The sequence below is a fragment of the Notechis scutatus genome, chromosome 3, assembly GCF_049901735.1.
Source record: "Notechis scutatus isolate UNSWTSFEM ecotype Mainland chromosome 3, rNotScu1.2, whole genome shotgun sequence".
NCBI classification, from domain to species: Eukaryota; Metazoa; Chordata; class Lepidosauria; order Squamata; family Elapidae; genus Notechis; species Notechis scutatus.
Window position 1 is genome coordinate 143,651,271 of NC_142011.1, and position 26,224 is coordinate 143,677,494.

Consider the following 26,224-nt stretch of genomic DNA (forward strand, 5'->3'; position numbering starts at 1 on the left):
CTCGACAATACAAAGGAAAAGAATAATAGCCAAATTAATCAAACAAAATGCTGATATAGTATGTCTACAAGAAACTCATATAAAGAAATCAGATGAAAAATACTTAGAATGCCCGAAATTAGGGAAGCTATTCACCGCACCAGCAGACACGGGGAAAAAGAAAGGGATTGCAGTGTATGTTAAAGAGGATATGAAAGCAGATTTAATATGGTCAGATCCTGAGGGAAGAACTCTGGTTTTGCAGATCTGGATTAATGCCATCCCAATTCTCTTAGTGGAAATCTACGCCCTGAATGGAGATCAAAAAGAGTTTTTTAAGCATCTTCATGGAAAAATAGTAGGACTGGAAAAAACAAATACTTGTATTATAGGAGACTTTAATTCTATTGCTGATTATCAAAAAGACCACAGTAATGGGGGAAGGAACAAAGGGAAAAAGAGAGAGCTTCCCAAAATATGCATGGAAATGATGAAGGAGTTAAATTTGATTGATATATGGAGAAGATTAAATCCTGAGAAAAAACAATTTACATTCTATTCAAATCCTCATCAAATATGGACACGAGTTGATATGGCATGGATGAATGGGGAAATAGCAAATGAGGTAAAAGGGATTGAAATCCTACCCAATGAATGGGCAGATCACAATCCAATTCAGATAATATGGAAGGGTAGGGAAAAATCCAAGAAAAAATGGACATTAAATACTCAGTTAATAAGAGAAAAAGAATATACTAACAAACTCAAGGAGGAATTAAACTATTTTTTAAAGGAAAATAATAATGGAGCAACTATGAAACAAAACATTTGGGATACAATGAAGGCAGTAATAAGAGGTATAACAATCTCTTGCAACGCCAAGAGGAACAAAGAAAAATATGCCCAGCAAAACAAATTACAACAAAAAATTAAGGAATTAGAAACTCAATTACAGAGTACCCCAAAGGATTTAAGATTGCAAAATCAGATAACAATAACTAAACATAAATTGAATGTAATTGAACAAGAGAGAATGATTATAAATCTGAATACAACTAGACAAACTCATTTTGAGCATGCCAACAAGCCAGGGAGATGGCTATCATATAGACTTTAAAAAAGGAAAGAAAAAATATTGATTTATCAGCTAATAGATGGAAAGGGGGATATACAACAAGGGATAGAACAGAAAAAAGAAATTGCCCATAAATATTTTGAAGGGTTATATAAAAAGGAAGAAGTTAATGAAGATAGGATAAGAAACTATTTAGATGAAATGAAGGATAAAGCAACTGGGGAAGAAATGGAAGAATTATTAAACAAAGACATTATTTGGTTCGAATTGAAATCAGCAATAGAGAACCAGAAAAACAACAAATCCCCGGGACCAGATGGGATCCCAGGGGAGCTGTACAAGGCAACAGCAGAACAAATAGGACCTCTTATGGTGGAAGTATTTAATGACGTCTTATTGGCAGCCAGGATGCCGGACTCATGGAGGGGGGCATTGATTTCGCTGATCCCGAAGGAGGATTCGGATCCCCGATATATACATAATTATAGGCCGATTTCACTGTTAAATACTGATTACAAAATATTCACTTCTATTATAGCAAGTAGACTAAAAAGAATGTTAAATGAGCATATATATGAAGATCAAAATGGATTTCTCCCGACCAGACAAATCAGGAACAACTTAAGAATAGTACTACATGTCTTAGCATTTTATGAAGCCCACCCCAAAAAACAAATTGCACTTATGTTTTTAGATGCAGAGAAGGCCTTTGATAATTTAAATTGGCAATTTTTAATCCAAAAAATTTATAATATGAATTTAGGCACCAAATTTGAAAATATTATAACAATCATTTATGATACACAATAGGCTAATATAATAAACGGGGAATATACCCACCCAATAAAAATAGAAAAAGGAGTCAGACAGGGCTGCCCACTCTCACCCCTGCTCTTCATATTATCACTAGAAGCATTATTAATGCGAATTAGACAGAACCCAGACATAAAAGGATTAAAGGATTAAAGGTTAAGAAAGAAGAATATAAGTTGCAAGTGTTTGCGGATGATATGATTTTTTTCATTGAGGAATCAATAGAAAGAGGACAAAAATTAATGAATGAATTAGAACAATTTGGAGCAGTAGCAGGACTAAAAATTAATAGGAAGGAAACGAAATTAATGACTAAAAATTTAACAGGAAAACAGAAATTAGAACTAGAAGAAGTTATGGGACTATAAGTGATAAAGAAAGTTAAATATTTAGGAATATGGTTGACAGCACATTGTAAGACACTAAAGGAAAACAATTATGACAAATTAATGCAACAGGTAAAGAAGGATTTAGAAACATGGGGCAAACTGCAACTTTCACTATTAGGCAGGATTGCTGCTATTAAAATGAATATTCTTCCAAAATTCCTCTATATATTTCAGACGATTCCAATTAAAGTACACAAAAAGTTTTTTTGAAGAACTTAACAAAATAACTGCAAAATTCATCTGGCAAGGAAAAAATCCTAGAATAAACTTAAAGGCAATGCAGGATATGAAGAGCAGGGGAGGGCTGGCACTTCCAAATTGGGAGTTGTATTATAGTGCAGCCTCTTTAGTATGGTTGAAGGAATGGGTGAATTTAACCAATAAGAGAATATTACTCTTAGAAGGCCATGACTTACAGAGGGGGTGGCATGCTTTTTTATGGGATATTGGGAAAACTAGCCAGAAATATTTTCACAGACACCTAATCAGAGATTCATTATTGACTAATTGGAAGAAAATATGGAAAAAACACTACTTAGAGATACCAATCTGTATCTCAACAATGGAGGCAATGATCCACCCAAATAATCTGGATATTACTAAAATGATTAAATATAAGGACCTATTGGATAGGCAAGGAAATCTGAAATCGTGGCAAGACCTTCAAGATCAGGGATTAAAAATTGATCGGTGGGCATATCTTCAAATTCAAAGTAGATACAGACAGGACAAGAAAGAATTTGGAATTAATAATAAACTCCAGCAATTAGATAAATTTTTATTAGGATCAGGCAAAAAAAAAAAATTTATAATTATTTATTAGAGGTAGAATTAGAGGAAGAAATTGTTAAAGGGAAAATGATAGCCTGGAATAGGAATATAGGATATAGTATCACCTTAACAGAATGGGAAAAGGTCTGGGGTAGAAATAACAAAATCACAAAATTGGTAGCGTACAAAGAAAATGCCTATAAAATGTTTTATAGATGGCACCTTCCTCCTTCAAGATTAGCGAAGATGCACCCCAATATGAGTCCGAACTGCTGGAAATGCAAAAAAAAAAAAAAGAGGGAACTTTCTTCTATATGTGGTGGTCTTGTACAGAAGCTCAAAAATATTGGCAGAAAATTAGAAATTGGCTGGAGGAAATGACAAGAGAACAGATCGAATTTAAACCAGAGTCCTTTCTATTAGGGATCTTTGATAAACAACTACCCAAAAAAAGTGAAATATATAATAATACATATTTTGACATCGGCCAGATTGGCTTTTGCACAATGTTGGAAACAGCCTCATGTTCCATCAGAGGAGATGATTATTCAAAAAATTTCAAGTTGTGCAGAAATGGACAAATTAACCTTGGCATTAAAAGATTAAAAGACACTTCAATATATTACGACAGCTGGAACTGCTGGTACAAATGGATAGACCAAAGATAGATTTCACACTAAAAGGCAAAAGAAGATATGATAGAATCGTAGTAGTGATATACAGATATATGTAAGGATTAATTGTGTAGATGGCATAAAATAAGGATAAAAAGGAACTCTCACAAACTGTTGAAGATGAAAATGTTTTTAATTGTTTTCTGTCTTTTTCTTTCTATTCTTTTTTTTCTTATTTTGTTTTTCTCTCTTACATTTATGTATGTGTTGTTGGTCTATTTTAATTGTAAAATCAAAAAAGTGTATTTTTTTTAAAAAAGAAAAAGAATGTGACTTGTTTTTAAAAAAATGTGTGAATGCGAGAAAATCCTTATTGTCTGTTGAATTAGAAATAGCATATCATGCGTTAACTAGGCTTTAATTATGGAACAGCCTGCACAAATGAGTTGGAGGTTACTCGCTGAACGTGTAAGAGTAGTGGGTGGAGTAAAGCATGTCCAGGAATAAATGGAATGCTTAGCAAATGATTAGAAAATGAACAGAGACTAAGAAAAGGATCTGTGATGTGCTCTTACTTGTCTAATATACTTATGGCTAAATATATAAGAAATGCTTGGGGTGGCTTCAAAGATATGCTAGATATAGGATATACTACAATTCAATTTCTGCTAATGAAAATAACAGCGACCTGTTGGGTCATTAGAAAAGGATATTTCCTTATCTAAACAGAGAAACAGAATGACCATGGGCAGGTTAAAAAAAAAAATCCCATTTGAGCAGGAGCATTTTCCAGCTTCCAATCAGTTTCCCCATGAGTTTCTTTGTGGGTAGCTAGTAGGGATGTCAAAATTCTTCCTTTTTTCCTCCCTCCTCTCCTCCCTCCCTCCCTCCCTCCCTTCCTTCCTCCCTCCCTCACTCCTGCCCATCATTTTTCCCTTCCTTCCCTGTCTCCTTCCCTTTCCTCCCTCCCTCCCTTCTCTCCCTTTCTTCCTTTTCCTTCATTTTTCCTCCTTCCTCTCTCTCTCTCTCCTTCCTTCCTTCCTTCCTTCCTTCCTTCCTTCCTTCCTTCCTTCCTTCCTTCCTTCTACCTTCCATCACATGATCTATCCTCTGCAGCAACAAAAGATGAATCTATTCCCTCTTCTAAAGTTTATTTATTTATTTAATTATTTATTTATTTATATATATATTTATATTTCATTTATTTATTATTATCAGTAACAGTTATTGGAAGACTTTCTCTCTTATATCCCATCAGCCCTCTCTTCCATAGGCTAAATATACCCAGATCCTTTAGTCATTCCATATTGGGCTTCCCAAACTTGTTACCATCATGCTAACCCTCTTCTAAACTTTCTCCTTTTTGAATCATGTTGCCCAGAACTCAAAACAATATTCTTAGGGGGATCAAGGCAGAGTTTTATTCAAATACTTTCTATATGCAGATCTGATCTAGTGTTCTAAAAAATATTTTTGCTCTTGAAAGTGATAGTTGTATTGACAGGATCCATATATTGGGATATATATTTATTGCATGATTTTATCAAAGCTGGATCTAAATATATCCTAAGTTGGACTGGTAAAAAAATGGCAGCCAAATACGCTTCACTCAGCTATCTTTGGGGCAGAGTATGGCAAATAATCTTTCCATTTTTCCAATAACAAATGCAGGGATTTTAAGTGCTACATGTGAAGGCTGCAACAAAATGTGACAATGTGAAACTACTTCACAGTTCATCCAACCATTTAATTTAGCCCTTTTTCAGAATATTCCATACCATTTTGGCACCTTATTTTTCTTTGTGCAGCCATTTTGGAAGAGGATATTATATAAAAGGTTGCTGTAATTTCTTTAGCTGGATGGATGGTTTTATTGCTTCTCCCATCTTCCATGTGTATATATTAGATCTATCACTTAGGAACATTTTCTATTTATTTATTTAGTACATATAGAGATCATTCCGTTGCTTAGTTTTGACAACTTTCAAACACATCTGTCCTTTCCTGCCGTAGTCCTTTGGAGTCTATCTTGTTAGACGTTAAACTCTTTTTATTTACTTATTTTGAGCAACATTAGTTTGGATGAGGATGGGCAGCTAGTACAGCCGATCTGAAAGAGAAAATTAATCACAATGCATTGACGTCCATTAAAAAGCAAGCTCTTTTGAAATCCCGATTCAATTACTTGTTCTATAAAGGGTAACTTTCAGTTTGACAAAACCCCAGAGGTTAAATGTGATGAAGCATGCAAGGAAAGAAAGGAAAATGAGAAACCTCATCCTACGCAGACGACAAGATTGTGTAATACAGTATTGTTAACTATTAGGACAATATATTTCTTTTGACTTTGTATTTATAACATTAGCATTAGCCTTTTGTTTCTCTCTGTTATACATTGTGTGGGTGTCCCTGATTATTTAAAATACACAGGCAGCTCTACTTTTTGCCATGCTGAGAGCAACCATATACTTTGCAGTTGCCAAATCACCGCATCTAATTACAACAGGTGCTGGAGGGCCTGGCTGTGAATCAGAAATGTGGGTCCATGCTGTGTTTGACATTGTGATATCTTCTGAAAGTCTGTGGAGAACCAGGTGATCTAGTTTAATGTGAGAGATCTGGATTCATAGTTCTGCAGCATCCTTACCCATATTACTCTGAAAGTGGTAGCAGAGCATTAAAAAAAAATTGATGTAACTCATTGGCAATCATCCCAGGCCTTGGGTTGTGACAAAAGCAGTTTTCTGTCTTCTACCAGCCACATAGCAGAGAAGAAGAAATGTGTGATAGAGTGAGTGAATGAGTGAGGAAGGAAGGAAGGAAGGAAGGAAGGAAGGAAGGAAGGAAGGAAGGAAGGAAGGAAGGAAGGAAGGAAGGAAGGAAGGAAGGAGTCTGTTATCATACCTTGCAACCAGAAAGCATAATTCCAATAATTTTTTCTGGAGTCTGTTTCCTGATTTGTCCCATCTTAAAGGGCTGACGGTAGAAAAGAGAGAGATTGGAGGATAAAACTCACAAGATGCTAAAAATTGAGAGGGGAAGAGAAGGAAGGAAAGGAAGGCAGGGTGACTGTCTCTGAAGGCCATCTGCTCAGAGACTATCAAGTTTCTTTGTGCAGTTGGTTGGCCACTGTGAGAACAGACTGATGGACTAGATGGGTCAGACTCAGAGTGTCAGATCTGCCTCAATTTGAACCTTTAAGCCAGGGGTGTCCAACCTTGGCAACTTTAAGACTTGTGGACTTCAACTCCCAGAATTCCTCAGCCAGCTGGCTGAGGAATTCTGGGAGTTGAAGTCCACAAGTCTTAAAGTTGTCAAGGTTGGACACCCCTGCTTTAAGCAATAACAACCCTTGACTCCATTTGCTGAGAAAGGTATAGTTTACCAAAAGTCAAGTGAAATACATTAGATCAAAGCCAGAACTGAAATTCACATGCCCAAATCCCCAAGTCTTACTTCCCTTCCCTTAGGTACTTCCCCCATACTAGCCTTCAAATGTCCAATCAAATTCCAAAAAAATGTTTTCAGAACATTTTCTAATATGGGTTAGAATGCAGCTGCGGTTCGTTCTCAGTCATCTGACCTTAAAATCGCATCTCCAGCCAATACAGTGAACTTTTCTTTACCCCTGAACACTCCCCCCCTCCCATCCAGTCTCCCTGGAGTTTATGGCAGACTGGCACCAAGAAATATGGCAGTTCTGCCACAAGGGTTGCTCGAGTAGAATACTGTTTATGTTCTTATGTTAAAAGAAGCAACTACTTCATACTTAGGGAGTCTCCTATTTAGGGCTTAATTCGCTAGGCTTATTCTTTCTAAGTTTCAGACAAGAAGCTGCAATCATATTATCACATATTATGTGCATTCCAGTGTCCAGATTGTTTCATTTGAGTACTGTTTTTTTTTCCTTTCAGCAAACCACAAGATAATCTGAATGGTTTAAATGAACTATTATTCCTTTTCCTAATTACTAGTCCATTATGAAATCTGATGGTTTTAAACTAAAGACTCTAGCAATATGATTTGTTGGATTCCTACTCAACTGAAGCATTGACAATTCCTTTTGAAACATCTGGCCCCAGACCAGCTACATAGGCTGTGTTGCAGATATATTTCTTATTTTCTGCAGTGCAGACTAAAATGTGGGCTGACTTGCATGTGGATTTGTATCGAACTGACGACACTCTAAATGCTGAGCTCTTTCTATGATCATCTGCTCATCGTTCTTAGTTCTATGAGGCCATACTAGATGCATTCTAAATAAGATTCAAATTACTTATTCAGAGTGCTTCAAAGGAGTTGATTTTTTAAAAAACCAAACATAATGATTAGCTTTGTGAACTGAGTTATGATTATGACTTACCAAATCCTGAACAATCAGCTGTAATCTTGATAGGCTTGAAAACATGTGCAGCATTTGTAAGAGTGGGTGCCATACCAAAATGAATATTTACACTGTTTTATTAAGAATCAAATATCTATATATCAGCCTTTATATCCAATTTCATTTCAAAGGCTCAGCTAAGGGAAGGGAGGGAAAGTTGGCTTGAGTGTCAAACCTTTGCAAATTTTACTTCCCACGGACTTATTTCTAATCTCTATCCTTGGGCTGGAAAAGGCAGAATAATAGAATAGATTTTATAGCATAGATTTTTATATTTTCTTCAACTTTTGCTTAAATTACTAAATACGAACTAGCCTCCACTATTTTCGAAGCACTGATTCCTCTTCATGCATCGTTGTACTTTATAAGATCTAGATGCTACGTTCAATGCCTATATTTAAAATTTTAAATATATACCTTGCAATCTAATGGCTTTCTGTGTACAATTAAACTATTTAATGAACAAACATCTGAAATATATGTGTGTGTATGTATGCGTGTGTGTATGTATGCAAACAATTGTTCTTGAATCTGTGGTCGTTTTTTTTAAATAGCCTGGTCTGTGGACCTTGAAAATTGATAAATACCTAAGAATTATTCAGGTGGAAATGCAATTATAATGTTGGTAGGTGAGGGAGGAAAGAGAAAGGAAGAGGAAGAGGAGTAGCATTTGAAGGACTTTAGATCAGTTATGGGGGGAAATTAACATTCACCATTTTGTCCTGTGGAATTCCTGATGCCTCCCACCAAATAGTCCCTATCCTGCTTAATTTTGGACTGTGACCTTTCCTTTCCTGATGTAGCTGTCATGCTAATAGAAACTAGTCATTCTTGAGAAGAGATCTGAGGTAATATTCTGTATTAAGCATCAGGGATATGAACTGATCTATCAGATAAATATGCTAATATGTCAATAATCCTCCAAAATGTGGCACTCATCCATTTTGGATTGGAAACAGATTTTTTTTTTTAAAAAAAAAAACTGGCTTTTTAAAAATCACAACATTTAAAGGTCCCTATCCTTCCTTCTTCACATTTCATCAGCCTTATCAGGAAGGAAATACGACCAGATAAACTTATTCTATTTTATTATAGAAAAGCCACGGTGGCACAGTGGTTAGAGTGCAGTACTGCAGACTACTTCTGCTGACTGCTGCCTGCCTGTAATTTGGCAGCTCGAATCTCATCAGGCTCAAGGTTGACTCATCCTTCCATCCTTCCAAGGTCAGTAAAATGAGGACTCGGATTGTTGGGGGCAATAGGCTGACTCTGTAAACCACTTAGAGAGGGCTATAAAGCACTGTGAAGCGGTACATGAGTCTAAATGCTATTCCTATTCCTATTGCAAAACTACATTAAACAGAATCTTGCAAGTCTGTTACCCTGTTTACAGCCTGAAAAACTAGTGAGGATGACTTCTGAGCCTCTTGCCCCACCCAGCTGCAAGCTATCTCACATTCCTATCACTTTGCCCCACCTCCCAAGGCCTTTCCCACATACCATGGCCTATTTTTAAACACCAAATATTTCATGAAAACCTACGATTTCGAAGTAAAATGTCTTAATTTGCAATCCTACGATGATACTGTGTCATCTGAACCAAAGTATTTTCCATGAAACCTAATCACATTTACCTTCCTCTAATTTTATTTATTTATTTTATCAAACTATCTGACAAATATGACCCATATAGCAACTTTACCAACCCAGCATGCTTCAGATATGTTGGGATGACAACTTAAAATGCTGGAATTAGCCCATTTTTGGATTGGGGAAGGCTGATTTAGAGAAATGAAGTCTCAGTTGAGGCACAAGCAGCCTTTCGGGCCTTCAGGACTGAAGTACAATTAATTTTAGGCAAAAGAAAAAGCAAAGGCAGGAAAACAAACAAGATTGGCGCAGGATGCAAGGTTACTGGTCCCAAAGGGGCAGATTCAGGAAGGCATAATTTGCTTTAAGACATTTGGTGCAGTTAATTCAATCCAAAAACAAATTGAGGCAGCCTATATTTCCTCCTTTGTGAAACCAGTTTCAGATGTGCCTTGTATCAAATCAGCATCAATACACTGTATTACCTTTTATGTTATCCATCTGCCAAGGACCTTAAGGTTATATAATTCTCTCTCTTTTTTTCTTGCCACAGTCCTGTAAAAGCTACATGAAATGGGGGGAGATACATGGAAGATTATGCTAAAAACAGAGTACTGCCCTGAAAGATAGTCTCCATAGTCTATGCCGTACTAATAATTATTAGATGAACCCTTTAAAACACACTATTTAGGTATAATTTGTCCTTTCCTGATAATTAAAAAAGGGTTTTAAAATCAGTGTGGCGTAGTAGTTAAAGTGCTGGACCCAGATCAGGGAGGCCCAGGTTCTCTGTCCTTGGCTTGTGGACCATGCGGGGGAAGGGGGAGAAAAACCTCTTAGATTAAAATTTAGTCTCTGGGTCTATATTTGTTTCATTACCCATGAGATTGACATTATCGGAAAGGTTACACAGATAACTTAATTGTATTTCTTTGGGAGTACTTTACTTCAATACAAAAATCATACCTGCTTCTCTTTATCAAGATTTTCTTAGCATCTCCCTTCTGTAGCAGACTGCAGCTCCCACCATGACTCCGGCTAGCTAGAAATTGGGGGCCATCAGTGTATCTGGTGAGTAGAACCATAGATGTAAAAAAAAGCTACTTTGTGTAAAATCAGCCTCAAAGCCTGCTCTTTCAGCAGCAAATCATGGTTTTTGGTGTGTTTGAGTGGTATTCAGCTGCCATTGAATCAACTTCCCTAAAGGATTACCCAAACATATTGAAAGAGATAGATGGATGGATAGAAGGATAGATGGATTGATGGATGGATGAGTGGGTGGATAGAAATAGAGATGGATGGATAGATCATAGATAGATATCTAGATATCTAGATAGATGGATGGATGGATGGATGGATGGATGGATGGATGGATGGATGGATGGATGGGATGGATACTTGTTTGAAAAATTATTGTTCAACCTCGTCCACTGAAACTGCATGTGGAGTATTCTGTGTACCTGCTTCCATGCAAGATCAGATTTTTTGCAATCAAATAAAGTTTTTAGGAACTTAGAAGGTGAAAATAAATGCGAAGTCCCTGGAATAAAGGCAGAAAGTCTAAATCTGAAGCAATGGAGATAAAATGGAAATGGGGTGAGGGAGTATAACAGTAAGAGATCCTAGCAAAAGGAAATCAAATGGTAAAGACATTTGTCTTAAATACAGATTTTATGGTAATTATGATCACTGAGTTTTATTTAAATAGTTCACAAGTTACAGTCTTTCATCCCATTGATTTTAGTACTAAATGAAAATTTGATGCCCAATTCTCAAGACTTCTCAACAAACTTACAGTCTGTGGTTGTCTTACTAAGAACTATATGGATTCATAGAATGTTAATCATGATGTTGTGCAGTTATGAAGAATATCGAAATTCTCTATTAACCCAGAAAGATCTGCCAGAATCACTACAAGAAAGCAGGTTCATCATGCTGCCAGCCAAAAAATTAGATTGCTACATTCCCTTTCCAAGGGAACTTCAGAGCCCAGAGGGTCATCTGTTACGGTTGCTTTACTGGATCTTAAGATGAGTAATGATTTGGATTAGATGATCCCTCCCAATTCTATGATCTTATGAAAACCAATTATGCTGAAAATTAAATTCCAGGATTTAAAAAAAACTTGAATATTTTTATGCCAAGTGTTTTAAAGAAATTTATTAAGAAGTTATAAGCAAGATCCTTCAGTTGGATATGGAAGATGGTTCTAGATCCCATTCCATAAACTTCCTCATTTCCATCAACCTTGGGCACAAGCGTTTCTTGGTAAAATAGAGGAATATGCAGAAGGGAATGAGAGCCACAGAATGCATTAATTAGGTAATCCAAATAATATGTTGTGCTCAGTGGTGGGATTCAAAAAAATTTACTACCAGTTCTGTGGGCGTGGCTTGGTGGGCGTGGCCATGTGACTGGGTGGGCGTGGCTTCTTCTTCTTTCTTTTTTTTTTTGCTTTTTTGCAGTCCCCACCAGTTCTTTGGGCCTTCTGGGCCTCAGAGGAACCTCTAGGGGAGCATTTTTGCTCCCCTAAGGCTCCTCTGAAGCTCAGGAAGGCAAAAAAAATGGAGTCGGGGGCAGGCTGAGCCATTTTTTGCCTTCCTGGGCCTCAGCAAGGGGAACCCCGGCACAGCTGATCTATGTACAGCTGATTGTCGGGAGGGGAAAAGAAGAAAGAAGTTTCTTAGGTGAACGTCAGGCGGGCGGAGTGAGCGAGCATCGGGCAGGAGGGCAACCGGGTCGGGGGCATGGCCAGCCAGAACTTACTACCGGTTTGGCGATCCATGCCAAATTCTTGCTACCGGTTCACCCGATTCGGTGCAAACTGGCTGAATACCATCACTGGTTGTGCTTTGGGTTGCGAGCCATCCAAAGGTTACAAATAGAAATAGCCAGCTATTTGCAGAATAAACAATTTTGTCCTTCTTTCTTCCATCTCATCCCTATTCACTGCTACTTTGAGGGAAGATGATTTCTCTGAACATGACTGACAATTGCTACCCCAAACATCGCAGATGCTGTAAAAAGGCTAATTTTTCTAGAGCTCATTTTCAGCACTTTTTGTGTTTCACATGCTCTCTTTGATGGACGGGGTTCACACGGTCAATCGTTTTGAAAAAAATTGTGATCGGTTACTTCCACCTGGAACCTTTTCCCTGTTCCAGAAGTTAACGTTGCACCTGTACAGTCTCATCACATCATCTGTGTTTGACTGCTGAGCCAATACGTTTCTTGCTCAACTGCCATGTGTTGTATTGAAAAGATGGCATTTCCATTGGCAATGCTCACGTTCTACAGAGCTTGCAGGTAAGCTGTTTTTGCATTGGCAGGAGTTTGGCTTCTTCCACCTGGCATCTGAGCTTGCCGGTTGCTATAGCATCATGCTGAGACAATGTCCTCTCACTGGCCTTAATGGCAAATGGGTTGCATCTCACTTTCTCAGCACACGTTCATTCTCCTCTGGAAATCACTAGGCAAAGGCATAAAAATGGAGATGGGAGGCAAAGCAGTTATTGATAGCAATTTTTGCACTATACTGTTTGCCTGGAATGAAGTCAACTGGTTTCTGCTGTTCTCAGCATTTCAAAGACAGTCGGAATGAAAAACTACCTACAAGTTGGGTTCAAGCAGCTCTTGAGGGACTGGCAACAGGTAACAGTGTTGATATGAAAGTGCCTATTGTTTGACATTGTGACCATTTCATTTTAAGAGTAGCAGTCCAAAACCTCCAAAACATCAGCAAAGTGAAGGTTTGGTTGGATTGTGTGCCTCCACACAGACCTTCTGTCTACCCACAACTTTGTAGATTTCTTGTTGTATTAGCTTTACAACTGGTATGAGGGGGCGGGGGAGAGAAGTCTATATTTTCCCAACAGAGTGCTTGGGTAAAGTTGCACTGATTCCAGTGATTACAATTTTTCTTTTAATTATGGTAGATTATGCTTGGTCATTAGCTGTGTTTCTGTCCCTATTCCAGACAGTTCACATTCTCAGCCAGTACAACCACTGCTATGAAAGTCAGATGTATCTGATGATTACCAGGTGTGGGTAGCTATTCTATCTGCTATCTGGACGAAGAGGAAAGTGTATAACTGTGTGTTTGCTTGATTTGGCCCTCTTAGCCTTTACAACTCTTTATAACTCCATTATCAGGCATGATTTTTCTCATTTCTTTCTTGTTTTCTACCGGTTCCTTCAGTTCCTTGGCCTGTTTCTTCAGAAGGGAGCATCCCTTAGTGTTCCATATTCCTTTCTCACGCCATCCTTAAGCTTAGTTTCCTTAGAGTGAATCAGTGTCATCTCGTCTTAAGCCAGGTGGGAGGGTAATGCTTCAGCCAGCTGTCTAGATTTGACAGATTTGGACAAAAGTTTTGTTTAAACTTTACTGAGCTTTTCATTGGCTTTTAGTGAAGGAGGGGGGGAAATCTAACAGATTTTTGTAAAGGGGTATAAGTATAGTTTTTCCAGGTCAATGACCCTTTGGAAAAAGGCATGATAGAAGAAAAAGGAGTGTATTCATCCTCAGATTAGCAGTCTAAACTGATTCAGTGGACCTGCTCTTCCCTAACACTAACCCTTGACAATTTTGTCCAGAGGGGAGGATCCAAAGGCCAATAGTCCTTGGCCTGCTCTCAGTCAGGCCCCGCCAGCTGTGGTCAATGGGTATCATTGTTAAAAGCAGGACACCTATGGCTTCTCATATCTTAAAATACCAGGGTATAAAAAAATGAAAAGGAAAACAATTTAAAAGGTGAAATTAAACTTGATTTATTGAAAACAAACTTCAGAAGGGCCTTTGATTATCTTATCCCAGGTGTCAGTTGGCATAGGGACCTGGGAATTTCCTTTTCAACCCTTCACTGTATTCTCAAATTTTGAGAGGATTGGATTGCTGGACATGTTTGAAACCTACATTTGGATCTATCAACCAAAACTGGGGAGATGTGATCCAGTTAGAATTGCAACCTAGGGGACAAGATTAAAATATGTAGAACTTTGCCATCTGTGGCTGTTTTTATGCATAGTTCATTTCAAAGCCAATAAAACTTTTTTTTTTAAAACGGTCCTTTTTAAATCCTGTTTTTAAATTCAAACTGGTACACCTCATGACATCAGAAGCATAAGTGAGTCCTAAATCAGGGGTCTCCAACCTTGGCAACTTTAAGGCTTGTGGACTTCAACTCCCACAAGTCTTAAAGTTGTCAAGGTTGAAGACCCCTACCCTAAATGACTGTCCCCAGCCTGGATCTTTTCTCCAAATAACTTCTCTAGATGGACATGTAGCAACAGAAAAAGTCCCCTGTATATTTGAAAGAGTGAAAAAAATATAATGGGCTGGGGGCCAGGGAGAAACACCCCCCTATTCAGACAACCTGAGTGGTTACCATGGACACCAGGCAATTTGAAAATGACATACCCCCCAGAGAGCAGCTGTAAAGAAATGGAGCATAGATGCCTAGCTCTTAAAAACTAGGCACAATGTGGCATGGTCTAACTTTGGGTATCTGCCCTTGTTCACACATTGTGGTACATCATGGATACATAAATAAAGCACAAGGACAGGTTCTAACAGGCTAAGCCAAACCAACTTAGTTTAACACAGCAGGTATGCTCAGGGACTATGAATGTCAGCATTTTCTGTGACTTGCAAAGCAAGATCTCTTGAATTATCCTAATTCCTTGCTGGCATGAACACACACCAACCTTTATAGACATCTATGGAGATTCTCAGTCCTCCAGGTCATGGTTGTCCCAAAGGTGCTTTTTCAAGAGGCAACTGGACTTTCTAGTTTTTCTTTGAAGACATTTCACTTCTGTCCAATAAGCTTCTTCAGCTCTGTAGAGCTCTGAGAGCTGAAGAAGTTTCTTGGATGAGAAGCAAAACATCTTCAAAGAAAAACCAGACAGTCCAGTTGCCTCTTGAAAAAGCACCTTTGGGGCAATCTTTATAGAGCATCTCTTTTATACTGCCCTCCTTTTAGTTTCTTCTCCTATTTTTCTATCACCAAAGTAGCTGAGATTCGTAAAGAGATGGGGGAGGAGAGATACTGAAGCCTCTGTGGCTTTTCACAGGGAGAGGAATTAAAGAATTCTTTGCCTGAGGCATGCTGTGTGTAGTAATAAATCAAAAAGTAAGGAGTATCGCTTAGCACCCTCACCTTTTTTGATTCATGTTATAAGCTCTGCTGGTCGGGGTTTCCCATCTATGCAGAGAGCATGGCTTTTAAGCGGAATTGAATTCATATTTTTAAACCTCTGTGAAGGTTTACTTTTCTGGACATTATCTATTCATTTTTGCCGCCCTTCAGTTCTCCACTTAGAATATAGAACAACAGAAATGGAAGGGACCTTTGGAGGTCATCTAGTCCAACTCCCTGCACAAGCAGGAGAGTCTATACCATTTCAGACAAGTAGCTGAGTGCAGTCTCTTCTTGAAAACCCACAACTTCTGAAGGCAGATTGTTCTCAACGTTAGGAAATTTCTCCTTAGTTCTCGGTTGCTTCTCTCCTTGATGAGTTTCCATCCTTTGGTTCTTGTCTTGCCTTCTGTTGCTTTGAAAAATAGTTTTCCCTCTTCGACTTTGTGACAGCCCCTCAAACTTTCTGGGCAGTTTCAGTTTCCCATAAAAGAAAAAAAGACAGACAGACAGACAAAAAGGAAAGGAAAGAGAAAGAAAGAAAGAAAGAAAGAAAGAAAGAAAGAAAGAAAGAAAGAAAGAAAGAAAGAAAGAAAGAAAGAAAGAAAGAAAGAAAGAAAGAAAGCTCTGCCAAGAACAAGTCCCTGAATACCAGGTGCAGAAATAGAATACTAAACCATATTTTTTCTATTTTTAAGTGGCCTCAATGGGTGGCAGCACCTTGCTTGGGCTCCCAAGCGGAGCTGGGCCAGGTCCCCATTAACACAGAGATAAGACCTTCCCAGGAATTCCAAGCTTGTGTTGTGATCCTGTGGGAAATGTCCTCTATGAAGCCCCATCCCTGAAGCCCTCCCAAAGCAAGCTCAGCTTGAGGGAGTTCTTTTGTGGTTCAATGGGTTGAAGAGCAGCCGCTCTCTCTTAGAGTTGCAAGAGAAGCGTTTGCCTTGTGCTTCAGAGTCAGGCGCGCCGTCAGAAAAACAGAGCTGTGGGCATTGCCAAGACGGGCAGGGATAGTAAACAGAGTTGTGGCCGGTGAGGGGTGTGAGACTGAACAGCTCTGCTTAAAGACAGGAGGACCATAGATAAAGGCTTGCTTTCTTCCTCTCCTTCCCTCCCTCTCTGCTTTCTCCTCACCGTCCTCTCCTCCCTCCCCTTTTAATCCTAGTGTGTATTGAGGGGACGAGGCTGGATGTGGCAGAGAGGCGCTAGGGAGAGATAGAGGGAGACGCACATCCACAGAGAGGGAGAGAAAAAACGCGCGCATGGCGGACTCCACACACCCCAGGCGGTCCCGGGTGCTGTCTTGCTCGTCGTCCTCTTCTGGCCGCAGAGATGGCTCTTCTCCGGACCGGGCTGAGGCGAAGCCCAAAAAACGAGCTTTCTATCTGGTGAGAATGAAACCCCTGAAGAAGCCGGCCATCAACAACAACAACAACAACGTGTCTTTCGTGATCCACTGTCACATAGGCAAGGAGATCAAGCACATATGCAGCAACTGCAGTTGCGGGAAAGAAGCCCGTGACGGTGAGTGGGATGATATTAAGATCTGGGAGAGAGAGGGAGAGGGAGAGAGAGAGAGAGAGAGAGGGAGAGGGGGAGAGAGAGAGAGAGAGAATGGTTGCATCTTTTCTGGTGTGGTTGGGTGGTTTGTGTTCATCGGCGCCTTCTCCCAGTTCTGGAAAGCTGCACTTGCTGCTCCAAAGGAGAAGAGGAAAAAAGGCAGGCAGGGATTCAGCGCCTCAAGACGCCGTTTGGCATGACAAGCAGAGCAAAAAAATAAATAAAACGCCCGCCCGTCTGTCTTTCTTTCTTTCTTTCTTTCTTTCTTTCTTTCTTTCTTTCTTTCTTTCTTTCTTTCTTTCTTTCTTTCTTTCTTCCTTCCTTCCTTCCTTCCTTCCTTCCTTCCTTCCTTCCTTTCACTTTCTTCTTTTTTCTTCCTTTCTTTCTTTCTACCTCTTTCTTCTTTCTTTCTTTCTTTCCTTCCTTCCTTCCTTTCACTTTCTTCTTTCTTTCTTTTTTCTTCCTTCCTTCCTTCCTTCCTTCCTCTTTCTTCCTTCCTTCCTTCCTTCTTTCTTTCTTTCTTTCCTTCCTTCCTTCCTTCCTTCCTTCCTTCCTTCCTTCCTTCCTTCCTTCCTTCCTTCCTTCCTTTCTGTCTTTCACTTGCCCAGGTCTGCAGCGTTCCCAGGGAATGAATCCGTAATGGCTTTCTTTGGGGGGGGGAGGGTCGTATTTGTTTTAATTGCCGCGGGTTTGTTTGTTTTTCCCCATCAACTTTTTCCTCTGCCGCTCCTCCTCCTCCTCCTCCTCCTCCTCCTCCTCCTCCTCTTTGCAAACATGCCGCACTATGAGTTCGGCTAAGTTAATCAGGAGTGTTTAGGGAACCTGTTTTTATGGGATCGATGCCGTGCGAGGTTCTGTCTGTAAAACTGTCTTGGTTCTCTTCACGGCCTGGGAACGCCAGGTTACTGGCGAACGCCTTATTGGGATGAACCGAGCATCTTTAGTCAGGGTGTGTGTGTGGTCAAACACCACCCCTTGCTCTCTTTTTGACCCACAGTGCAATATTCAAAAGGGTGGGGACTTCAAGTAGAAGTCGGTGGAGCTGAAAGGGTCAGCCCAGCCCTTCTGTGTGTTTGTCAGAGGTGAAGAAAATGTTTCAGATAAAGAGTAAAAAACAAAAACAAAAAGTTCTCATTTTTATCTGAGTCTGAAAGAGAAACAGGGAAAGTGTCAAGAGGCATAACCAAAAGCCAAGCAAAAATGTGTTGGAGGTGTTATCAGCCATATCCTATTGAATATGTTTCATCCTCCTGGGCTATGGAGTGAGGAAGAGTGTCCGGATGTTCTATATTTTAGTTAACACATACATCTACTTGTGGTAGGAGCAGCTCAGAGGAATATGCCAGGCAGTCTTCATTCACTGAAGGTCAGTGAAAGGTTTTAAACTGCAAATTAGAAGAAGGTAGGACTCTCACAGCTGTTGATTATCTGAGTTGCCACTGTTTTATTTCTCTATTTTTTTAAAATGCATTGTGCATTTTGAATAGTCACCATCCCGCCTGGAAGAATTAAATAGTACCTGTATCTCAATTGCAGTGCAGCAATTAAATAATTGCAATGTACAGTTCCTCCCCACCGTTCTCTTTTTCACAAATTTACTTACTAGTATAACTAGAATTACACACAAACACACAAACAGGCCGAACTGAGATTGTATGGAGAAGCAGGACAGCTTTTTACTACATTGAGATCCAATTTTTTTTCCCTTTCAGTTGTGCCATTGGGACTAAGAAGTAAAATTCACTCATATTTTATCTATGGCTTTGCTATCCTTCTCTCCCTTCCCATCCCTTGTATGTATTATCTATGTCAGCAAAGTTTACTAGAAATTAAACCAAGGTATTTGCCAAGCAAGGGCAGTGAATTGCCTTATGATTTTTAGTGTGCTTCATGGATTTCCCCAAACTGGGCGATGCCATTTATTTAACAGATACACTAAAACAGGCTTCGATTTAATTCATCTTTAGATTGCAGTGTATTTATTAGCATCTTTGATCTCAAAACGTATCAAGGCTAACAGAAGAGGAAAAACATTACTGATCATTCTAGATTTTTGCAGCTTGAATGTGGTGGGATATTTGCCTATCTACAAAAAAGCAAACGGTCTTGTCGAAATGTGTTTCTGATGGCTTGAAATGAGAGTCCTTCTGCAGAGGTTTTAAGTTGACACTCGGTTGTTAAGTACTGTGTATGAAGTTAAAAAAACAACAACCAAGTGTAATAGTAGCAAAGGCAGAAGAAGAAAAACTTGAGGTGACTTCTAATTTAGATGTTGCCAGTTTCACTTTTCCCCCCCTAATGGTTCTTTTTTTGAGAGTGGCACAGCCACGATCAGTTAGAATCTTGTTCACTGAAAGCCTCTTGAAAGCCAATTGAAAATCAGTAATAAGCTCGTGTGCAGATTTTATTCGTTTCAATGAGTCTAGTATTACAAAAGGTCTCAGTGGATTATGTCCATTGTTCATAACATGTGTGTTTCCATTCAATTATGTCTGATTCTCGAAAACTACCTCAACAAGTCTCTGCAGTTTTCTTTTGCAAGGTTTTTCAGAAGTGGTTTGCCATCATCTCCTTCCTAAGGCTGAGAGAGAGTGATGCATTCAAGGTCACCCAATTGGCTCCGAATCCAAGCAGGGACTAGAATTCACAGTCTCCTGGTTTCTAGTGCAGTGCCTTAACCATCACACTATTCTGGCTCTCTAAAGCACCATATATCCCACAGCAAAACAATGCTTATTTTGTGGAGTCCATCATTGATGTAGCACATAACCCTTCATGTAGGCCAGGAGTGAATAACCAGAAGCTCATGAGTTCCTTTTGGTAGGCCCCCAGAGCTTACCAAATATCAGATATATTTGAACATCTTTGTTCAAAGCTAGTAAAGTAGTTTTCGTCATCTTGAGGTGGAAAATATGAAAGTCTAAGTTTTGAAATAAGCATATGTCAGTGTAAAAATAAAAGAAAACCTGCAAAGTTTCCCCAGCCTTTCCCTTCCTATGTTATCCTTCGTTATCAGAAGCCCATCTCTGCCTCAGACATTACAGTATCTCCTCAGAAGAAAAAGGCAGGAACTTGAAAATGATTTTGCCCAAGGAGCAAGCTTTCATTTTCCTATTTGCTGTTCTTGGAAGGAAAACATGTTGGGTTTGTTTTTAAGAATAAGTCCCAAGGATTGCGCCTGAGATCTGTTTACAAAGAACACAAATCACTTTTGTTTCCCCAAAAGAAATGCATTCTATACCCAATGACATTGATTGAGTAACATTTGCATATGCCAAATGCAGAAATAAAGCCTATGATATCAATAAATGTAAGATTTCTTTCTCTCACCACAGTCGGCTGCTCAATTTATTATCGTGCTGGAAACAATGGATCGAGCATTTAAGCATTTCTGCTCTCTATATTCGTCATTCTTTCTCTTTGAATTGTTCTTGAGCTGAACAATTCTTCAAGTAGAACAAGAATTTGAGGCTCTTGGGCATAAATTAAGCCACTCCATCTAGCTTCTTCGGGCTCTAAGCCCCTAGCCCCAAAGCCCACTCTGCCAACTTTAGTCCATATCCAATGGTTTTTGCAAATGTTACTCTCTATCAAACACTTTGTGGCTTGGTTTCTTTAGAGAAAGTATGTTGTGATCAAGCTGAAGAAAGAAGGTGGCAGTTCATTCTCTGAGCTTGTGAGTTGGTTTCCAAATGTTTCATTACCAGGTTAGGTAACATCTTCAGAGGAATTTAGGGGATGTCAGTGTCGGTGTTTTCTGTTTATCAGGGGTACATGTGGTCTTGTGATGGGGAGGTTAGGGTTAGGGTTATACACTATGATATAAATGTAATTTGTTTGAAATATTATCAGCAATAATGCTTCAAGACCTGGTAGGCAGCACTGTAGCAGTCAAAACAAGAATTTTCAAAGCCCCCAGATTATAATTCAGATACATTCCTACCCTGGATCAAATATTCAAAGGGAGAAAGGGTGCAATTTTTCCGTGCTACATAGGTAAAAGGTTTAAGAAGGTATTGTATCAACATGGGGATATTAGATATGGGGCAAGTGTGTTGCTAGTATGTTTATACACTAAATAATGAGAAAGCTCCTGCTCAAGAGTCACTTCCTCACATAGAAGTTGGGGGCAGGGTGAAGGGGGTTTGTTAAAACAAACATTCTGTTGGCATAATGAATTTTGAAAGATCACTTGCAGGAGTCCTTTGGGTGGTCTGAGTGGATGGGAGTAAAAGAAAGACCAGAAATGTTTCCACAGACCAGGGGTCTCCAACCTTGGCAACTTTAAGACTTGTGGACTTCAACTCCCAGAATTCCTCAGCCAGCGAAGCTTGGCGACTCCTGCTATAGACCAGAGGTGGTCTTCAGCAGGTTCTGACCAGTTCTGGAGAACCAGTAGCGGAAATTTTGAGTAGTTCGGAGAATCGGCAAATACCACCTCTGACTGGAGATTTTACAATATCCTTCCCCTGCCATGCCCACTAAGCCATGCCCACAGAACCAGTAGTAAAAATATTTGAATACCACCACTGCTGTAGACTACCATCTTGTAAAAGATCAGCCACATAGAATTTAGTTCTCAGTCTGATCAAGATTCTATTCTCGCATGCCAGAATCTAAGGATGCTATAGCAAGAAACAGTAAACTCCTAGGTAAACACCTTCTAGCCATTCATTCCTATTAACACATTGTTTTTAGCTATTATCCCGAGCAACTCAGGGAAAAGAAAATATGTAAATGCTCCTTAGGCATAGCACTGACCTGGTGAGATCTAAACCAAACCAAATGTTTGGATTTTCGTAGAAGTGAAACACAGATCTCAAAATAGAAAGGTAACTAATAGTTATTATATCTAGAGTTTTGGTACAGTAGTATTTGGTCCCTTACCATAGTCTCCTCTTGGTCAGATGGATAGATGATAGAATAGATGATAGATAGATAGATAGATAGATAGATAGATAGATAGATAGATAGATAGATAGATATGGATGGAACCCTTTTTTATCTGTCTGTTGACATGATCATTGTATTTCATGGATTACAATTTGTTTTACATAGCAACCACCTAGCAAAGAGAATATAAGGACATCTATCTCCAGTCTGGTACCTGCTTGGATTATAATGCCCATCGTTCTCAGACCACTTGGCTTTTCATTTTCTTTTACCATTTTGGTGGAATGTGAAGAGGGCAGTAGTCCAATCTATCTGCAGAGTACCAGGCTGGAGAAGACTTGTACAACCTCTTGCAAAGGAATCTCCATATTATGTGGATACTTCTTCCCTTGTTTTCCAGTACAGAATTGCCATAACTGTGAAATAGCCAAGGAACTGAGGCTGACACTTATCCTGTGCTTGTAAGCAATCTTGATGCGTGGGAGATCTTTGAGCCAGGGGATTCATGCACGACAGAATTAATGTAATTGTTACTAGTTGATGGGGTTTATTGTGAAGGATTGTGTTGCTTTTGATTGTGAAGTTGTGTTGCTTGAGAAGCGCAGCAGGAAAACTCTCGAGCTTTGGCTAACCACAAAGGACAATATCTTTCTCCTTTAGAAAGAGAGGTTTCAATTCCCATCTGGATATTAAGACTTTTGACTCAGCTGTTCTAGTAGAAAGAGGGTGGGGAGATTCTTTGCTGTTAAATGAAACATTTTTTTGTTAAATAAATAAGGTATTTATTTTGTTGCAATTAAAAGTAATTATTGGATCAAATCACTCTTTTCTAGGCAGGTTATAAAGCCAGTAGTTTATGTTTTTCCATTACTAATTGAAATGGAACTCAAGGAACTTTAGCAGTCTTTCCGAACCAACTCTAATAGGAATATTATAGAGGCAGCTACTAATTCTTTGAAATAATTTAAGTCCATATTTACTGAAAGCTGTCTCAGTACAGCCTTTAATATATCCTGAATAGTGGCAGGAGGTGGGGGCGGGAGTGAGAGGACACTTGTTGAAAGCAGGGAAAACAAAGGAGAATTGTAGCACCTTTGATTTCATGGTAATAGGTAGGAAGAAAGGGGACTAATAAAAACAAAATTGGATGATATGAGATTATGATTTCCAAGAGCGGTTTGTACAAACCTGGAGATCCTATTCTGATTGACGTAATATACATGTAATCCTCAACTTACAACAGTTCATTTAGTGACCGGCACTGAAAAAAGTGACTTATGATCATTTTTCACACTTATGACCTTTGTAACATTCCCATGATCATGTGATAAAAATTCAGATGCTTGGCAACTGACTTGTACTTATGACCGTTGGTGCATCCCAAGGTCATCTGATTCCCTTTTGCAACCTTCTGACAAGTACAATCTATGGGAGGCCAGATTCACTTAACAACCGTGTTACAAATAGAATAGAATAGAATTCTTTATTGGCCAAGTGTGATTGGACACACGAGGAATTTGTCTTGGTGCAAATGCTCTCAGTGTACATTAAAAAAAAGATACATTCGTCAAGAGTCAAGAATCATAACATACAACACTTAGTGATAGTCATAGGGTACAATAAGCAATCAAATCATACTAGGAAACAGTCAATATAAATTGTTAGGATACAAGCAACAAGGTTACAGTCATACAGTCATAAGTGGGAGGAGATGGATGAGAGGAAGGATGGGAAGATTAATAGTAATAGTAATAGTAAGACTTTGTAAATAGTAAGGCTTTGTAAATACTTGGCAGTATTGAGGGAATTATTTGTTTAGCAGAGTGATGGCATTCAGGAAAAAACTGTCCTTGTGTATAGTTGTTCTGGTGTGCAGTGCCCTATAGCGTCGTTTTGAGGGAAAGAATTGAAACCAGGGATGGGATTCAAATTTCTTAACAACCGGTTCTGTGGGCATGGCCTAATTTGTGGGTGTGGCTTGATGGTCACGTGACTGACTGGCCGTGGCTTGATGGTCATGTGACTGGCTGGGTGTGGCTTGTATGTAAATATTATAAATATTGATGTAAATATTGATTTTTTTTCTAAAAAAGGGCAACTTTTACCCAAAATCAGGCAAAGCAGGCAGGCAGATTGAGTTGCTCACAGAATCACAGATTCACTCAGAGATCTATCTTTCTTCAATCTGCTGCCTGACTCTGCACTGAAAAATAGAAACTTCAGTCCTAGGGAAGGTTCAGCTCTGCTTTTAGATTAGCTAGAAAGCAAAAAATGCAACAATTTCCTGCTTTCTAGCTAATCTAAATCTCCCAGCTCAGCAGAACAGCTGATGCTCGGGGGGGGGGAGGGAAAAATAGCCACTTATCAAATGCAGGCAAGTTTGATGGTGTGCATGCCAGGTAAGGAATGTGTAGGCGGGAGGGGAGGGGTGGAACCAGCCAGTGGCGCAATTTGCCGGTTCTCCAAACTGGTCAGAATCACAACAACCGGTTCTATAGAACTGGTCCGACCAGGTAGAATCCCACCCCTGGTTGAAACAGTTTATGTCCAGAATGTGAGGGGTCTGTAAATATTTTCACAGCCCTCTTTTTGACTCGTGCAGTATACAGGTCCTCGATTGAAGACAGGTTGGTAGTAATTGTTTTTTCTGCAGTCCTAATTACTCTCTGAAGTCTGCGTCTGTCCTGTTGGGTTGCAGAACCAAACCAGACAGTTATAGAGGTGCAGATGATAGACTACTAACTTATCAATCATGATGATTCATTTAACAACTGCGGCAAGAAAGGTTGTGAAATTAGCAAATGTTTCACTTAGCAACATAAATGTTGGGCTGAATTGTGGTCTTAGATCAAGGTCTCCCTGTAGTCATGTCTGATCCCTATTGATTCATATTCCAGATGGATAACTGAATCTCATACAGTATATTTGAATAACTTAATTTTTTTAAAAAGGCCTCCTTTATTATTTGTTTGTTTATTTCTTCAATCTATTTGGCTGCTCATCTCAGCAAGTGACTTTGGGTGACAAACAGTCTTAAACTAAATGAAAAACAATTCTCATCATAAATAGAAAAATTAAAATACACATCAGCCAAGGAAGAAGATTTTACTTGGAAAGAAAGTAGTCTACAGCATCAGAAATTCCAAGTAACTTACAAATTCTGTAAAACATTTAAGACATGCTTCCTTGATATTTTTTTCCTATGTGTAGGGACTATTTTACATAAAGAAATATTGGATTCTATGATTCCTTGCCTGCAGTTTGAAATAGTCTGCCCAAAATACATGAGGAAAAATTAAACACTGAGTTGATAATAGACTGACATTATAGGTGTTAGCTGGGGCAGGAAATCTGTTGCCCAGCCAGCAATCTTCCACCTTAGGATATTTATGAAAGAAAATTGGGGTACCTATTGTTTTTCTTTGTTTGGCATGGGACTGTGCTTGAATTAACTGCAAAAAATATAATGAAATTGGACTATTTTTGGCTAATCTTGTAAACTAGTTACAAATGTATTGCTCTGAAATTGCATGATTTCAAACAAAACATATCCTGAATCTAAAACCAGGGAAAATGACACTAATGGCAAGTGGAATTGTTTGCTCGGTGCTTTAGGCTTTCTGAATCCTAAGAGAACTTAGGAGGGCTCTTAGGTAGAGATTAACTATACGGTTGCCAAATCCCATGAGTTTTACACTGTTTGTATTTTCTCCTACCTTCCAGCCATCTGCTTAGTTAATATGTGTAAATCTAAGATATACTCGTTTAATGCTTCCTAAGATGTCTTAGATTTACCTTCTCCACTATGGTACCCTCCAGATGTGTCACTTCACAGTTCTAGTATTCCCCAACTATCATGGCCATTGTATATCTGGAGATCACCATGTTGTGATTCACTATTCGTAGATCCACTGGCAAAGCCCTTCATTATTATGTTGTGTTCTTTGAATGTTGCCTTGAATCACTTGGCAACTGGGTAGCCTTAGAAAATAGAATTAAGAACAACAATAGCATTCATG

At 39.0% G+C, this 26,224-nt stretch overlaps 1 protein-coding gene across 5 annotated transcripts in view; it reads left to right on the top strand.

Moving 5' to 3' along the window:
• PHACTR1 (phosphatase and actin regulator 1) overlaps positions 1 to 26,224 on the top strand; it is a 283,399-nt gene that overhangs the window by 144,216 nt on the left and 112,959 nt on the right. Inside the window, exon 1 of one of the 5 annotated variants that reach the window (XM_087961305.1) lies at positions 16,603 to 17,276. The exons of 3 other annotated variants lie outside the window; for them this stretch is intronic. In XM_087961305.1, the coding sequence (XP_087817431.1) occupies positions 17,015 to 17,276 (262 nt within the window). In that variant the 5' untranslated portion in view covers positions 16,603 to 17,014. Of the gene's footprint in view, positions 1 to 16,602; positions 17,277 to 26,224 lie in introns of those variants that run through there. One more of the 5 variants, XM_087961306.1, reaches the window with a different exon arrangement.